Genomic DNA, 18,867 nt, shown 5'->3' on the forward strand with positions numbered 1-18,867 from the left:
GGCCTTGATATCAAGGGCAGTCCCTTTCATCTGACATCTGGGCTTCAGCTCTTATGTCCATCTTTTGGACCAAAGCTTTAATAAGGCAGAACCAGAGCGGCCCTAGCCCTGTGTGTCTGTGAGCAGGTTATTCCTTTGTAAATGCTGCTTCCTGGTGAACCATTCCATTGCTTTGATGATCAAAAGTAGACTTATGGGATAGTAATTTGTCATATTTACTGTGCCTGCTTTTTGAGCGCAGGGCATTTCTGATCAGTTTTCTCGTTTATCAGTGTTGTGGCTGGTCAGGAATAGCTTGGCTGGGTGGCAGCTAATGCTGGAGCATAAGTCTTCAGTACTGTTGCCAAAGTGTTGTCAGGGCCCTTAGCTCTTGCAGTCTCCAGTGCCTTCGGCTGTTTCTTGAAACACCATGGAGTTAATTCAAAACTGGCACCTATAATGGTGGGGACCTCCGGAAGAGATTGAGATGGGCCATCCATTTGGCATTCTGGCTAAAGATAGATTTAAATACTTCAGCTTTGTCTTTTGCTCAGATATGCTGGGCTTCTCCATTGTTGAGAATGGGGATATTTACAGAGTAGTCTCCTCCCATGAATGGTTTAATTACTCACCACCATTCATAACTGGATGTAGCAGGATTTATAAATAAGACTGGATTTGTCGGTGTAGGATTGCTTAGCCTTGTTTGCTTGCAAATAGTGCTGTTTGGTATTCAAGTAGTTCAGTTCTGTAGCGTCACCAGGATGACTTTACATCTTTGTTATGCCCATTGTTGCTGCTCCTGGGATGCCCGCCTGAACTCTTCATTGAACTACAGTGGCCTCTTAGTCTTGTGGACATGGTAGACTGGCGGATATGCTGGGACATGATGTTACAGATTGTGTTTGAGGACAGTTCTGCTGCTGCTGATGGCCTGTAGTGCCTCATGGATGCCCAGTTTTCAGTGGCTAGATCTGTTCAAAATCTGTCTCATTAAGCACAGTGGTAGTACCAAATAACAGACTGGAGGGTGTGCTTAATACGCAGATAGGGGTTTGTCTCTACAAGCACTGTATTATGGTCGCTGCTGCTGACACAGCCATGGACAATTGCACCTGTGACTGTAGATTGAGTTCCACTAGACTACTTCATCTTGTTGCTCCCAGCATGTGCTGGAGTGAGCACAAATTTTCTCAAATAACTATTGGTTGGACTTTTACAAATACACACAATCTTTCTCAGATTGCTGAAAAAGCAATTAATAAATTTAAAATGATTTCCCAAGTGTAATGCATCCTTCCTTTACTTAGCCAACAGCATTATAAGTAATTGAAGTTCTAAAAACTTGGGCTTCTCCTCAGTCATTCTTGGGCAGAACCTGCAGCTACTCGCAGGTGATACTGAATTTTTTGCTATCAGCTGTTTATAACAGTTAGATTCTCATGTTTTAATAAGTGAAAAGGTGATATTTCTTATTGTTCAACCCTTACAGAGCACCACCAGAGCTATTGCAGATATTACTGACATTGAGAGGCTATGACAGGGCTTTTCAATGTCATTTCCAGAAGACCATAAGACATAGGACTGGAAGTAAGGCCATTCGGCCCATCAAGTCCACTCTGCCATTTAAATCATGGCTGGGCATTTCAACTCCACATCCCTACAGTCTCCCCATAGCCCTTGATCCCTTCTGAGATCAAGAATTTGTCGATCTCTGCCTTGAAGGCATCCAAGGTCCCAGACTCCACTGCACTCCGTGGCAATGATTCCACAAGCCCACCACTCTCTGGCTGAAGAAATGTTGTCTCATTTCAGTTTTAAATTTACCCCCTCTAATTTTAAGGCTGTGCCTACAGGTCCTAGTCTCCCCGCCTAACGGAAACAACCTCCCAGCGTCCACCCTGTCTAAGCCATACATTATCTTGCAAGTTTCTATTAGATTTCCCCTCAACCTTCTAAACTCTAATGAATACAATCCCAGGATCCTCAGCCGTTCATCATACATTAAACCTACTATTCCAGGTATCATCCGTGTGAATCTCTGCTGGACTCGCTCCAGGACTAGTATGTCCTTCCTGAGGTGTGGGGCCCAAAATTGGACACAGTATTCGAAATGGGGCCTAACTAGAGCTTCATAAAGCCTCAGAAGCACATCACTGCTTTTCTCTTCCAACCCTCTTGAGATAAACAACAACATTTCATTCGCTTTCTTAATCACCGGACTCTACCTGCAAGTTAACCTTTAGAGAATCCTGGACTAACACTCCCAGATCCCTTAGTACTTCTGCTTTATGAATTTTCTCACCATTTAGAAAATAGTCCATGCCTGTATTCTTTTTTCCAAAGTGCAAAACCTCACATTTACTCACATTGAATTTCATCAGCCATTTCCTGGACCACTCTTCTAAACTGTCTAAATCTTTCTGCAGCTCACCCACCTCATCAGTACTACCTGCTTGTCCACCTATCTTCGTATCATCGGCAAACTTCGTCAGAATGCCCCCAGTCCCTTCATCCAGATCATTAATATATAAGGTGAACAGCTGCGGCCCCAACTCTGAACCCTGCGGGACACCACTCGTCACCGGTTGCCATTCTGAAAATGAGCCATTTATCCCAACTCTCTGCCTTCTGTCAGACAGCCAATCCTCAATCCAAGCCAGTAGCTCGCCTCAAATACCATGGGCCCTCACCTTGCTCAGCAGCCTCCCGTAAGGCACTGTATCAAAGGCCTTTTGGAAATCTAGATAGATAACAAATGTTAGATTTCAAATGTTAAAAGCCATGATTCTATTGATATTGTAAAACTTTAATCTCAATATATGCACAAGATTTATCATTTATTTTAATCGGCAATTTTGTAAATTTGTATGGGTCTCTGGCAGCTCTGCATTCTGCAAATGTTCATGGGGCATCAGATGAGAAGAATGAGCTCTGCTCTCTGCTCCTCATTGTGTATCCCTTCTCCGCAGATACAAAAAAAATCCACAAATGCTCAGTGTGGAGGCTTTTACGCAAAGATTGGCCACAATTTGTGTGAAGTACAGCTAACACGTTTGGAGCAATAGATCAACAGAAATTGGTTGTGGTTGAGGGTTGAAGATGTCATAGGAAGGGAAAGAGTTGAAAACACAGTGTGGAGCTGAAGGAACACGGCAAGTCAAGCGGCATCAGAGAAGAAGGAAAATTGACGTTTCGGGTCAGGACCCTTCCTCTAAAGAAGGGTCCTGACCTGAAAGGTCAATTTTCCTATTCTTCTGCTGCTGCCTGCCCTCTTGTGTTCCTCCAGCTCCACTGTGTTGTCTGACCCCAGCAAGTTCTTGCTATCACAAAGAGGTGAAATGTTTTTTTAAGTCAGTGTAAAATGAGTTTGTGAAAGTAAGAAACGTGGCATTTTTATAATCCAAGGTTTTTTTTTCTCATTATAACATTCGCTTTCAGTTTCTTGAGTACATAGTACGAATTGAATATATGAAAGTTTGTTGATCAGTTTATTTTTGTGCTGCTCTGCAGACCATATTTAAATAATTTATTTTTTAGGTTCAAAATCTGATGAACAATACTAAACATTCCTGGCGCAATGGTCAATATGTGGCTATTTTAAATCCTATCGACATGTTTAGTGGGAATTAAGTATGTTTTAAGGGAAATTATATTTTGTAAACACAAAATTTGCTATGATGATTTTGAAAATAAGTTGTAAAACTGAGTGAGTGATATGCTACCTTCCATTTGTCTCCTGTGAATTAATGTATTTCATTCAGGCATTGCTTTGATGGCCAAATCTTGCTCTATGTAAAAAGTAAAAGTGTTTGAAAATGTAGTTTTGATTACTATTATAATTTGTAGTGATTTTAAAATGAGAGATTCTCCAAAATTTGAAAAATGACTTTACACATGCTATTAATTATTAATTTTAAAAACTGATCAGAATAATCACATAATTGCTTTTTCTGTTCACCTATGTGTCATCTAAGGTGCTGTGCAGATAAATGCTTCTTATACTTTGATCCTTTAAAAAATGTACCTTTTATCTAAGATTGGGTCCCCTCATATACTTGTGATTTAATTTAAGGAGTGCAAAAGGAGTTTTCAAAGTTGAACTTATTTTGATTCCAAAAAGCAGATTTTTAAACATAATGTAAATAATGCTAGTAATGTTGTTGCAGATGTATGGGCAAATATCTCTGGAAAGCAAACAATAAGATGCAAATAATTCCTACCACAAGTTCAAATGGAGATCCAACATTGCTTTTATTCTGTGCTCAAATACCTGCATGTATTTTCCGATGTTTTCTTTCTCACAAACCATTGTGTCTTGATTCAGCATAATAAATATTTATCCAGAGGTTATGTAATTAGAACACTTTTTATGCACATAGCTAAATTTTTAGATTCAGGTTGGGATACCAGTACAAATCGGTTCAAGTGCAACAGATGTCGGGCTGTAAGCATCCTTGTTAAAATATGATTTTAAGACTTGCTAATGAGTTTCATGAATGTTTATAAGGCATTTGCTTAAAGTATGTAAATAAACCAATCAGAACCTAAAATCAAAACTTGCCGAACTATGTCGCTGAGCCAGTATAGACAACTGTTATGTATTTGCTGGTTTTGTTATCCGTTAGGAGAGGGTCCCCTTCATTATAATGGAAAATTAGGGTCCTGTGCTTGTGCCTGAGGAAATGAAGTCACATATCAAATAGAAAAAGCACATCGTTTCTGTTTCATTCTCTTAATATCCTGAATAAAATGCATTTTGGTCAGGAGGTTGGTCCTCAATCCAGCCTGCAACCAAAATCACCTCTGAATTAATATTGTTGAAATCTTGAAATTGGTATTTTAGTTGAAGATATGCAGTGAAAAATGGAAATATATTGTAAGAATCATAAGTTTAAGCCTGATTTACCAGTAATATCATACTTTATATTAACTAGAAAATATAACTGTGTTTGACTGGCATTTCACTATGTCAATATTGGTAAGTCCACTTTCAGGAGAGAGTTTCAATGTGGTCACCACAATACCAAACTAATCTGATTTGTGAATATTTCTATTAAATCATTTATTTTACTATGGCAAAACTGGAATAGTGTCAAGCAAATTTGATACACTTGTACGCGACAGAGTTAGCTACATAACTTGAGTTTTCTAAATCTACATGGCTCCAAGCAGCCACCATTCTCAATCCAGTACTTGTAATGTGGTAACTCAGTTATATTGCATTTTACTGAAATTCCATAGAACTAGTGGAGGTGTACTTCAGCTTTCCAGTGGGATGCCATCTCTGTGGGCGGCTGATTTTGAGTAATGGGGGAAAAATGCAAATTATTCCATTTTTGGGTTCATGGAAAATTGGAGAGCTCATCATTTTACACTCTCCTTCTGCTGTCAGTCTATCTTTCTAATTGGTGCATGATTAATGAAAGTTATGGACAGATTTACATTACCTGATCAAGGTGAATAACTGAAATGAAAGAAAATGCAGATATATCATCAAGTTAAGGCTATTTATACTGACGTGTGCATATATAAAAAGTAAATAATTTAAAGGGGTTGAATTATAGCAATACTCTTAGTTTTAAAGTAAGCACTTATAAACATTTGGCATTAAATGCCACAGCAAATTTCAGGCAAGGGAAGATGCAATTAAACACAGAATTTGAAAAGTTGCTGCCAGAGATATCTCATTTCTTCAAATTTCAGGCATCCAAATTAAGTATGAAACTCCTATATTTGGGGAGTAGATATGCAACAGTCGAGCTATAAACAAGTCAGTTCAGCCTACAACTCAATGGTCTCAATGTGGACTTTACTAGATTCAAATTCTCCTCACCCCAACCCCATCCCAAGGCCAGCATGCCCCTCATCCCTGCCTCCTTGACCTGTCCATCTTCTCTCCCACTGATCTACTCCTCCCACCTCACTGACCAATCCCCACCACTATCTATCTACCCTCACCTTTAGTAGCTTCATCCCCGCATCCTTGACCTGTCCGTCTTTTCTCCCACCTATCTGCACTACTATCTACCTGTTATCACCTCCACCCCCGTTTCTGAAGAAGCATCCTTACCCAAAACGTCAGCTTTCCTGCTCCTCTGATGCTGCCTGGCCTGCTGTATTCATCCAGCTCCACACCTTGTTATCTCAGTTTAGGTCCTTATATTGTTTTAATGACTTGTTAATTGTCACCTGCCGTGTTAAATGCTCTAGCACTGAAGAGTAACGGTTATAAATGTGGAAATTCATTTGAGATCGATGCTTATTGTTCTTGGAGTTTTCAATTTTTATTTCAGTCTTCACCTTTTTCTTTCTTCGTCTAACTTTTATTTCACTATTTCTCTTTTTACTCCTAGTTTTGCATAGCATTCAATATCAAAATACCACTTCCGTTTTAGTTTTGACATTAATTTCAGAATATTGGTTCAGGAAATTCAGAAATCAGATGCCCTGTAGAGGGTGCTGCACCATTTTCATCATGCATTTCTGACAACTTAAATATAAAAATATAATGCAAAATATAATTGGCATTAAATGGGTAAGGGTGTCACAGCTGGATTCATCTATTGACTTAGCACAGGAAACATTTGGCCCATTGTTAGATTTTTCAAGCTTATGCATTTTTGAAGGATGCTGTTATGATTTATTTCATTTTGATCATGTTTTAAGACAGCTTCTTCTGGACTATTCTCTTCTCCTGCAAACATTTATTGGCTAAAAGATTGACTTTTGTGACCAGTTCCAAAGATTTTCCAAGTTCAACTTGATATCTAACCACCATGCATAAGATATCTAGGGTGAATTGTTTGCTAATTTGTCTTCCTTTTCCAGTGCTTCGGGGGAAACTAGAGAGCTGCCTTATGCGGAATTGATGCCGTTTGGCTCAAAGCAATACACTTAACTCCTAAGTTACAGATGTCAGAAGTATTAATATAGACTTGAAAACCAATTTTCCTCCCTTTCCATTAAGGAATAAGCAATAAACATTATTTTTCTCTATTTTTTATTTGAGAAAACCAATCATGTGCCAGGTTATGGCGAGGATTTTTTTGGATGGAGGAGTTTCTTGGCCCACCAAACAAGGAGTCAGCGAAGAAAGCGTAACTGCTCAAGCAATGTTAATTTGTGGCAGCCCCTCACTCAGGAGGAAGCCCCACCTCAAGAGTTCCAGCCAACCTGATGAGCTGATAGCTCCCTAGTGTCAGTAGCACCAGAAGTTACATTAAAACTGGTGTCGTGAATTCCTGGGAATTAATATTTAGTGATTTGCAAAACCAATAGACTTGATTATCCTCGTGCCCTCATTGCATGGCCTGCCATCTTCCACCCTTTATAACCTTGAACTCCTGTAAAATTGTGCTGCCTTTTTCATAAATTGCACCAAGTTGCATTCACCCAAAGACTGTTTTCTTTCTGTGCTGTATTGGCTCCTGATAGACATACAGCTCAATTTCAAAATATTCATCCCACCACTGTATGTTGCAAGTTAGCTGGTATAAATTTATAAGTCATAGATTCATTAAGCAGGGAAACAGACCCTTCCTTTCAACTAGTCTAATATGACCAGGTTCCCAAACTAAACTAGTCCCATCTCCCTGCATTTGGCTCAAACCTCTGCAAATCTTTCCTAATCATGTACTTATCAAAATATCTTTTAAATGTTGTAACTGTACCTGCATCCACCACTTCTTTTGGCAACTCATTGCACACATGAACCACTCACTATGCAAAATATTGTCCCTTATGGCTTGTTCTAAATCTTTCTCCTCTTATCTTAAAAATATGTCCCCTAGTCTTGAACTTCCCCACCCTAGGGCAAAGACGCTTACTGTTCACCTTATCTATTCCCCTCATGATTTTGTAAAACTCTATGAGGTCACCCCTCAACCTCCTACACTTCAGTGGAAAAAGTCCCAACCCATCCAGCCTATCTTTATAACTAAAAACCTCCATTTCTGGTAACATCCTGGTAAATCTTTTCTAAATCCTCTCCAATTTAATAATATCTTTCCTATATCAGGGTGACCAGAACTGAACACACTATTCTAGAAGATGCCTCATCCCAACGTCTTGTACAACCTCAACATGATGCCCCAAATCCTGTACTCAAAGGGCTGAGTAAAGAAGACGATCACATTAAACACCACCTTCGCCACATGTGATACAAATTTCAAAGAATTACATACCTGAACCCCTTCTCAGTTCTACAACACTGTACAAGGCCCTGCAATCAATTTTTTTAAGTCCTGCCTTGTTTTGTTTTACCAAAATGCATTACATTGCTTCTGCGCTGTCACGTTGATTTGTGATCTGAAGATTTTATCATGATGGTGCTGGTAGAACTTCATTGCCAAAACAAGTTCACAACTCGTAGACAACACAACTTGCACATCAGACAAATTGTTTTTTTAAAAAGTAATTTTACCCTATTCTACGGCATCATTGATTTATTTAAAGTTATTGAGATTTGCTTTCACGCAAGTATTAGGCAGTTTGTGTGTTGCTTCGTCTATGTTTATGCAAATACAGAATGCACGCATTCCCCTCCTCGATTCAAATGATGAATTTACTACATTCCAAATGCTGGTAAATAATAGCAGGTTTGCTGACTGCAGTATAAAGCTGTTACAAAAATTTGGATTAAAATAATTTATTAAACAAATAGAAGTTGTGTTTAAACAGTTTATAAAGCTCTTAATGGGTGTCACAAGCAATGAAAATGCAGACCAGACCAGCTGTTGTGCTAATAACCTCTTAGAAGTTTAATGTTGTGAACTTTTCAAAATGACGAACTGTTTCTTGTGTTCCAAAAGAAGCTTCAGACTAGTTATTGAAGGTTGATTGAATCTCTTTGAAAAATAACTGCTAACCCAGTGGTTCATCTACTGAGTGACTGAGTTTTACAGCTTAGGTGACTTTTTAAAACTTCTATGTTTTATTCCCGCACAATGTCAGCCAAGATGGAAGTAAGGTATTGCAATTAACCCCAGCACCCTTGGTTTAGGCAGCAAGGTAATGGACATGTCTGATCTAACTTTTAGTGGTAATAACTGGTACAAGTTGCCTACGAATACCTGGTGCTAATGGATCCTGACCCCATAGCGAGCTCACTGCCTTCAGGAAGGGAGGCAAGAGGAAAAGAAAGATGAATTGATAAGACCAAAAATAAACTCTGTGCTTATAATAGTGTATCCTTTCTTCTTTTTTCATAAGGTCTTTTGTTTCAAGTATTCCATTAGTTGTGACAAAATAAATGCTTATACTCTTGTTATGGAGAGGAGTTCTCATCCCTCTGATAATACAAGCCCCAATCTAATATGGAGGCAGTAGAGGCTCCCTTCTAATAATTAAATCCAAAACACGCAGAGAAGCTGGCCACTCCTCCTATAATCTGTTAAAAAGAATGGTTTACAAAGAAAATCTCTGATATTCATATAATGAGTAACAAGTAACAATTTATTTATTTAGCCCTAACAGTAAACAAATTAACAGTTACTAGCAAATCTAATAATTCCCCCATTGACTACTAAATAACTAAATTTTACTCTAATGCTGTCCTAATAAACACAAGTCCAACTTATAAAAACTCAAGTAGTAAGAAAATAAATTAAAACTTAGTTTTTCAAAGATTACATACCTTTCTTCTGCTGTTCTCAAGTCATAAACACCTTTTATGCTGATCTGAATGTCAGGGATATTTTCTCTGAGTCTTCTGTGAGGATTCTTAGATGTGCTATGGTACTTTTAAGGATAGAAGGTGCTTTCTCACAGAGGCTGCCGATTTCATGAGAGAGCTAGATACATATTTCTCAGATGGCAGTTCATTCGCTCATTGGTTTTCATAATCCCTCTTCTTGTATACCTTGGATGACCTATCAATTTTCTTACAATAGCATTGTTCTGAGATTGTCAAAACTATCACATTTTAAATTCTGGGATAACAGTGTGGAGCTGGAGGAGCATAGCAAGCCACGCAGCATCTGACGAGCAGGAAAGTTGACATTTGGGGTCAGTACCCTTTTTCAGAAATTCATTTAATTTCAATTGGCTTTCAGTTGCTAAGTGCTTGATTTAAATTAATTGCTGATTCAAGCTAGTTGCCAAAACATTAAAACAACCTAAGGTTTCCAATCACACATCCAATTGATACATGTTTCAATTTTAAAACTGGCTGTACATCTTTAGCTACATACAGACGTTTTTTTTTCAGTTCTCCTCTGGCCTAGGCACCAGAATTCAGTAAAACGGACAGAAGACCGATATTCAAGGTGAACTGAAAGTAAATTGCCCTTACACTGAGACAGCATTTGTCTATTTGGCATCAAGATGCTTGAGTGAAATTGAAGTCAACCTGATTCAGGTGAGAATTCTCTAATGGCTGGAGCTGTGCCTAATACAAAAGGAAATACTTACGGTTGTTGGAAGTCAGTCCTGTCAATCCCAGAACATGGAGGCAGGAGTTGCTCAGGTTCATGATCTCGCTCAACATATTTATGTGGTTCATGTTTTAATCTTCTTTTTAAGATAAGGTCAAATTAGGATGCTCACCAATGATTGCAAAGTGTTAATTTCCATTCTCAACTCCTTAGATAATGGAACATTGATTAGGTCCCACTTGGACCACTGTGGGCAGACGTTGGCACCAACATTAGGAGGAATATATTGGCCTTATAAGGAGTTCAACACAGGTTTACAAGAAAGGTACCTGGATTTCACGGACTAAATTACAAAGAATGATTTTACAAATTAGGCCTGTTTCCTCTAGAAGTTAGAAAGTGGAGGGGTGTATCTAGTAGAAGCCTTCAAGCCATGTACAGGAAATGACACAATAGATGAAAATAAACTATTGACACTGGTTGGAGATTCTAGAACTAGGGCCGGAGTCTTAAAAAGTAGTGTCAAATTATTCAGGAAAGATGTAAGAAAGTACATCTACACACAAAGTGTGGTCAATGTTTGGAATTATCTTCCATGAATGCCTGTGGGTGCTAGATCAGTTGTTAATTTTAAATCTGATGCTGATAAATTTTTAAGTAAAGACATTAAGGGATCTGAGCCAATGGAGTTAGGCCACAGATCAGCCATGATCTCATTGAATGATGGAACAGATCTGAGGGATCAGGCCTGCTCTTGTTGTCAAAGTCCTACTTTGTGCCTGAATGCTGAAAGACTTGGATAACATTCAGGTTCAGGTTGATGACTTACATTTTACATTTGTGCCACTACAAGTCTTCCAATGATCACCTCCAACATGACAATATCTAACACACTACTCTTCAGCACACAACAGCACTGTCATCCCTGAATCCTGGGTTTCATTGTTGATCAGAAACTTACCTGGATCAGCTGCATAAATACTGTTATGACAAGGGCTTGTGAGAGGCTGGGTATTATGTGGCATCCACCTTACCTGCTGACTATCAAAGCTTGCAGCCACCTACAAGGCACTGATCAGGAGTGTAACAAAATATTGTTGATGTTTTTAAAGCAGTGCAGTTTCAGCAACACTCATGGTGTTGGACACCATCCAAGACAAAACAGTTCGTTTGATTGACAGCTCATCCGCCACCTTAAATATTCAGGTGTTTCATGGTAGTGTATTGTAGTTGGATCTACAAAATTTGCAGCAGCAACTTGCTAAAGTTTCTTTAATAGCTCCCTGTGACACAACTCCTCAATCCCTACAAGGGCAAGGCCACAACTCGTAAGAACACCACTACCTCCAAATTCCCTTCAAGATCACACAATATTCTCACTTGGTAATATATCATTGTCTTGTTTTCACCACGGTTACTCAGAATGCACTGGTTCAAGTTGTAATCAATTGTAGCAGCTTGGGCAGCAGGAGCAGAGCAAAGTGAACCTGGGGCGTAAACAGCAACAGCAGGAGCAAACCTGATAAAGCCTGAAGAATGGGGACTTGATCAAGGTTGGTTGGTGCAGTAGAGCCGTGAATCCAGCAGTGGAGCGCTGGAGATTACTTCAAAACTCAAAAAGTGACTTAGGATTCATTGTTGAGAAACCAGGTCTAAAGTCTGAGTGAGTAGTGTTCGGAGGGAAATCATGTAATGTGTATATTTTATAGTTCGGTAAGAATAAAGAACAAGAGTGAGAAATCTGACTTTGGTGACTTGGTGAAGTTGTGGAACTGGTTCCTGGTATATGGTTTGTAGTTGCTAAGCTTCACAATGGCAGGAGAACTCAGTATGGTGGAATGCACCTGCTGCAATATTGAGGAAGTCAGGGACATTTCTAGTGTCAAAGGTGACCATGTGTGAAGGAAATGTCAGCTGCAGCAGCTGATTTGCTATGTAGTGCATCTGGAGCTGCAGATGGGCTCGCTATAGTGTATCCATGTGTTTGAGAATACTTTGGATAGCATATTTAGAAAACTGGTCACGTCACCAGTAAGGGCCGCACAGATAGCGAAGCATTGGGTGAGCAGAAGGCTACTAAGCGTGGATAAGCAATGCAGGAATCCGCTGTGGCCATTCCCTTCTCAAACACATGGATACTGTTGGTAGAGGATGACTTCTCAGGGTAAGAAAAGCAACAGTCAGATTAGCGGCACCACAGTTGGCTCTGTTATACAGCAGGGAGGATTGAATTGTCAGTGACAATAGTGATAAGAGATTCTATAGTCAGGACAGACCAGGATTTCTGATGCCATGAGCAAGGCCATGATGGTGTGTTGCCTGCCTGGTGCCAGCAGAGAAGATGTCTGAGTGGGCACATGATGTTCTGAAAGAGGCTGGTGAGCGGTCATTGGCCATTGCGCATATTGGTATTAATGACATAGGCAGAAAGGGAATTGAGATCCTGCAAAAAGAGTTCAGGGTGTTGGGTAGGACGTTGAAAAGCACAAACTCTAGGATTGTAATCTTAGGATTACTTCATGCCACGTGTTAATAAGGACAGAAATAACAAGGTAATACAGACGAATGCATGGCAAAAGAGATAGTGTAGGAGGATTGGCTTCAGATATCTGGATAATTGAAATTTGTTCAGAGGTAAGTGGGACCTGTAGAAAGGCTGCAGAGAGGTTTGCTGGTGCTCCTGGGAGAGTTTGAGCTACTGTGACAGGGGTGGTAACAGTGCTGTCAGTCAGCATGTGGATTGATTGAGGAGAAGATCGACATTAAGTCAAATAAGTCTAATTGGAAGAACAGGCAGGACCAGGTTAATGAACACAGCTGGATTGGCGGTCTGAACTGTTTTTATTTTGATGCAAGGAGTATAACAGGTCAGGCAGATGAGCTTCGAGCCTGGATTAGCACGGGGGACTGAGATGTGGTAGCCATAATAAAAACTTCGTTGAGTGAAGGGCAGGACTGGTAATTCGATGGTTTGGATGTTTTGGGGGAGATAGAGAGTGATATAAAAAAGTAAGGGAATCGCATTACTGATTAACAAGAATGTCACAACTATCTGGAGGGAAGTCGTCATCTCGTGATGCCATAGGAGTAGAACTTAAGAATAAAAATGGTGCAATCACTATGATGGGGTTATGCTATAGGCTTTCCAATAGCCAGCAGAAGATAGAGGAACAGATATGTAAGCAAATCAGGGTAAGTTGCAACAACAGTGTTGTAGGTGGGTGAATTTAACTTCCTTAACATTGGCTGGGGTTCCCTTAATGCTAGAGGCTTAGATGAGGCAGAATGTGTTAGGTGCATCCAGGAGAGTTTCTTGAAAGAATATGCAGATAGTCAAGATAGGGAGAGGACTATACTAGACATTGTATTGGAAATTTACCCTGGCCAGGTGGTTGAAGTTTAACTGGAGGAGCATTTTGTGAACATTGATCATAATTCTGTAAGTTTTAACATAGTTATGGATAAGGATAAGACTGGTCCTTGGGTGATAGTGCTAAATTGGAGGAAGGTTAATTACAACAATATTAAGCAAGAACTGGAGAAATTACTTTGGGGCTGGCTGTATGAGGGTAAATGTTCCTGTCAGGATGAAAGATAAGGATGGCAAGGTTTGGGAACCTTGGATGAAAAGAAATATTGAACGTTTAGTCAAAAAGAAAGGGGAAGTATTTGTCAAGTTTTAGAAATAGAACTCAAACAAGGCATTTAGGAATATAAAGGAAGCAATAAAGAGCTTTAAACAAAAAGTTAAGAGGGCTAGAAGGGAAAAAAAGAGGGAATTTGTGTGGAGTTGGAAGAAGTGGGTGAAGTCCTTAATGAGAACTTCAGAACGGTATTCACTCAGGAGAAAGATGTGAATAATGGTAAGATTTGGGAGGGGTATGTTGATATTTCTGGAGCACATCGATATTGAGAAGATGGTGGTGTTGGGCGTCTTGTAAAACCTTAATGTAGATAGCTCCTAACAGGCCCTGAGGACTTATCCCAGGATACTGAAGTAGGTAAAGTAGGAAATTGGTGGGGCTTTGACAGAGATGTTTGTACCCCCTTTAGTCATATGTAGAGTTCCAACAAAACTGGAGAATAGCCAGTGTTGTTCCTTCTGTTGAGAAGGACAACAGAGATAATCCAGGAAATTATAGGCCTGTGAGCCTTACACCAGTGGTCATGAAATTATTAGAGAAGAATCTTAGGAATAGGATTTGCTTGCAGTTGGAAAAGAATGGACTAATTAGGGGTAGTCAGCATGACTTGATATGGGGGGAGGTCTTGTCCTTTAAACATGATTGAGTTTTTGAGAAAGCGGTGAAGGTGCTTGATGAGAGTAGGGCAGTGGAAGTCACTAAAGCATTTGAGAAGATCACTCATGCTAGGCCAGCCTAGATGATTAAATCATATGGGATCTGTGGTAAGTTGGCCAAAATTTAGCTTGGTCATAGGAGACAGAGGATAGTTGTGGAGCGTTGATTTTTCAGACTGGAGGTCTGTGAGCAATGGTGTTCCACAAGGATCAGTGCTGGAATTTCTGTTGTTTAAGATCTATAAATGACATAGATGAAAATGTAGGTGGTCTAATTAGTAAGCTTGCTGATGACGTGAAAATTGGCAGAATTGTGGATAGTGAGGAAGGTTATCAAAGGATGCAGCAAAATGTAGATCACTTGGGCAAAGAAATGACAGATGACATTTAATTTGGATAAGTGTGAGGTGAGGTATTTTGGGAGGTCGAACACAAGAGGAAAATATAATGGCAGGGCCCTTAACAGCATGGTATAGAGAAGGACCTTACGGTCCAAGACCATAGATTCCTGAACGTAGCAAAAGAAGTGAATACGGTAGTAAAAAGGGCATGTTGCATACTTACCTTCATTGGTCGTGGCACTAAGTATGGAAGTCAGCAGGTCATGTTGCAGCTATATAAGACTTTAGTTAGGCCACATTTGGTATATTTAGAGTACAATATCCTTTATTATCACGTGTTCAATATAAAATACAATGAAAAGTGTGTACTGCCGCCATACAGAGGCACATTTACATTAACTTAGAGTCCGTCTTTTCCATCTCTGCTGCTATGGCATGCTGCTGCCAGACTCCTGCTCCGGGCATTCCAGCCCGCACAATGCTGCCGAGTATGTCCCACTTTGGGCTTCCCAACCACACCATGCGACCAAGAGTGTCCTGCTCCAGGTATCCTAGCCCATGCCATGCTGCTGAGAGTGTCTGGCTTTGGGCTTCCCAGTCCGTGCTATGCTGTCATGAGTTTCCTGGGCCACAGTCTATAGGAAGGATGTGGAGGCTTTGCAGATGGTTTACCAGGATGTTACCTGGATTGAAGTGTACTAGCTAGAAGGAAAGGTTGGACAAAATTGAACTGTTTTCTTTATTAAAAAATTATGAGAGGCATGGATTGGGTGAATAGTCTGAGTATTTTTCCCAGGGTAGAAATTTCACATACAAGTGGGAATAGGTTTAAGGTGAAAAGGGTAAGTGGCTCCAGGGGACGTGGTAGAAGCAGATGCTTTGGTAAAGTTCAAGAGGTATTTGGACAGACGCACGAACAGGCAGGGAATAGAGGGAGTTGGACCACGTGCAGACAGAGGGATCAGTTTAGAATGGCATCATGGTAGACTGAAGGGTCTCTTTCTGTGCTGTATAGTTCTATGTTTTATGTTCTAAGAATGCAACTTGAAACCACAATCAAAAGGACAACAGAAATGGACAATAAATGCTTGTCATGTTAACAATGCCAACATCTCACGAAAGATTTAAAAGAAGCCTGACTGGGAGCTGCATTTGGGATCTGGAGGTGTCCAAGCCCTGCATTAATGTGCCCATCTGGTTTGCTTCATAGCAGCTCCAAAATCTTCGTAAAGTACTGGCTGCCATTAGAACATGTTCATGTTAAGTAAAAGTGCTGCTACCTTTTTTTTCCAATTTCAGTGAACAATATTTAGACATGTAGCAATGTAATATATGTCTTGCATCTCATGGGCAGCAAAGAAGATTTATGTTTGTGCTTATGAGGGGAGGCAGGCAGGAAGGAAAAAAAACAGGGATTCTGCTATGCATCTGCTGTGCTGTTCCAGTTCTAGGCTATTGTAGCACTTCTCATACATTTCGAGACATCTTGGCATAGCTCAGCTGCAATTTCAACAAAAGCAAAATATAGGATTGGGCTGGCTGAAGTTGATTAATAGTCCTGTGAGAGTGAAAGACTCCAGGGCCAAGCAGTAGGTCCATCCTGGTGGCATCTGATGTTGATTGGCTTTGTCCGCTGCGGCTGCGCTGGAAGAGCGGACATTAAGATTAAGTGATGCTGTCGTGCTGAGGAGTGCTGCACTGCATCATTTGGGGAAGAGACAGCTGCGGTGGTTAATCCTTCATCACCAAGGGAGTGCTGCCAGGAGAAAGATATACTGCCAAAGATAACCCACCATAACTTCTGCTAAAGATCAGGAAACTTTGAATTCTCATCCGTCTGCTGCATTCTGTGTTAAATATCAGAAATTGGGTAGACCAGGGAAAAATGCGTCCAGTGGGATATGCAGAATATGGGCCATTTTGGGTATTGCTTCAAAATATATTTGAAGTTGTCAGGTAGATGGTTATATATATTCTCTGAATGTAAAATTCTGCTATGAAGAAAATTCATGTACTTTGGTAATTCTGGGTAATCATTAGAGAACAAAGCATGATGTGGTGAGGTGATGCATATATTTATTGCAATTTTAAGGTGTACAACAAAAGCATATATGTTCGTGTGTGTTCATCTTAACTGTGTATAATGCACAAATCACATTCAAATGTGAATTTAAATTCAAAAGCATACGTGCAACAAATTAAAATGCTGTTACCTAATATTACATTGTAAACATCATTGGAGAATCCTTTGTTCAAAATCATATTACAGCACTTAATGGACCCATATAGACATAAAAAATGGATAAAAATTGCATTTTTGTTTGATTCTGTAAGAGAAAATAACATTGTCTGATACCACTGAAGCTGAACACATTTTTATCATAACACGTAAATGTTTACAATTGTGAAGCTAATTTTAATGTGAATGTAACAAAAATAAAGCATGTACTATCTGGCTTGTTTACTTGCTTAGTTATCTATAATGTGTGTATGCTGAAAAGGGTACTTTTAATAGTTGAAAAGTATATTTTGTATTGATTTCTGTTGAAGGGCCAAAAAAAGTAATGAAGGATTTGGTAGTCAGTTGACTAATGCAATTTAAAATATGGGCCTTGGGCCTTCTCTCAAATCCGTTTCATCAGTCACAGTCATCAACCTTAACCTGGCAATATGAACCAAGTACCTAATCAAATGTAGAAATTAATGCTGGTAATAGTACAATTTTGTAAGCAGAAAGATGTGAAAAGCTTGCAATGCTTAGCAATAAACAAGTATGTTGTGAGTGTTTAGATTAGACTATGATGTTGATCAGAAGAGAATTTTTTTGATGTGTTTGTATTAGCAGCGTCAGCATATTTCAGAATGCTGGGCTTTGCATGTTTGCAGCTGGTGTGATGCAGCTGTCAAACTGTGATTGATGAGTATCATCATTTAAAGTGTAAAAGAAAACGTCTCTGCAAAGAGAGGCATGATGAACTGCCGTCTGCTGGTCCAACTAGACACGGTCATCATTTTCTCTTCGCTGTCCTTGCCAGAATCTAGAAATGTCATCATGAGCAGCTCTGCCCAGCCTCTAGCCTTCCAATATCACTTCAGTACTTGTCAGATCATATGAAACGTCAAAATTCATGTGGCTTGTGTGAAGAGATATATTTAGTACAGCTGCTGCATACCTACATAGTACCTCTGACAGTGACATATTAGTTATGCTGTCTTTTGCAATCTGATATCTTTAAATTTGCCACCTTGTTAAGTTTTGATTAATGTGATTCCATTTCACTAAAGTAATTGGCTTGGCCTGTTGTAGAAAATAATCAGCCTTTCCATGGAACAAATGCTAGAACATGCTAATGAGGGAGTGAGTTCGTTAAATTGATGGTGAAGAGTGACAGTTATTAATGATTGTTATGATAAACAGACGAGTGTGAATTGGGATGAGTTGGGGAAAGTGACAGTTTAAAAATAACGTATATTGGAAAGTACTGGCAAAGTAATATACTGTTAGGAAAACAATCATGCAAGTTGTCAAGGCAAGAAGTGTAATTATACAGCTGTATTGTTTCTTGTGAGGACAAGGACCTGGCTGATAATGGACAATTTTTTTTTGGCAAGGGGCTAAGGAAATTTGTTGTGACAGAAAGGCGTATACATTGATAAATTAATTGCTACTTTTTTGTTCTTAAAGGAGATTTGGATAGAGATTGTCAAACTGATTTGTTGGAATGACCCCAGAGGTACAATTCAGCATATATTGGGCAATATCTACAATGTAACTATTGACTTGAGTGAATATCTTGTAAAACTTGGCTTAACATTTCACTAACATATCATGGCAGTATTGTTTAAGCATTTGACTGATAGTGCATGAATA

At 39.5% G+C, this 18,867-nt stretch overlaps 1 protein-coding gene across 2 annotated transcripts in view; it reads left to right on the forward strand.

Moving 5' to 3' along the window:
• Nucleotides 1-18,867, forward strand: part of lrmda (leucine rich melanocyte differentiation associated) — an 830,431-nt gene that overhangs the window by 201,169 nt on the left and 610,395 nt on the right. Inside the window, exon 1 of one of the 2 annotated variants that reach the window (XM_059640300.1) lies at nucleotides 16,863-16,952. The exons of the other annotated variant lie outside the window; for it this stretch is intronic. Within the exon in view, the coding sequence (XP_059496283.1) occupies nucleotides 16,882-16,952 (71 nt within the window). The 5' untranslated portion in view covers nucleotides 16,863-16,881. Of the gene's footprint in view, nucleotides 1-16,862; nucleotides 16,953-18,867 lie in introns of those variants that run through there. 2 annotated transcript variants of the gene reach the window in all.

Source organism: Stegostoma tigrinum, chromosome 37 (genome assembly GCF_030684315.1).
Source record: "Stegostoma tigrinum isolate sSteTig4 chromosome 37, sSteTig4.hap1, whole genome shotgun sequence".
NCBI lineage: Eukaryota > Metazoa > Chordata > Chondrichthyes > Orectolobiformes > Stegostomatidae > Stegostoma > Stegostoma tigrinum.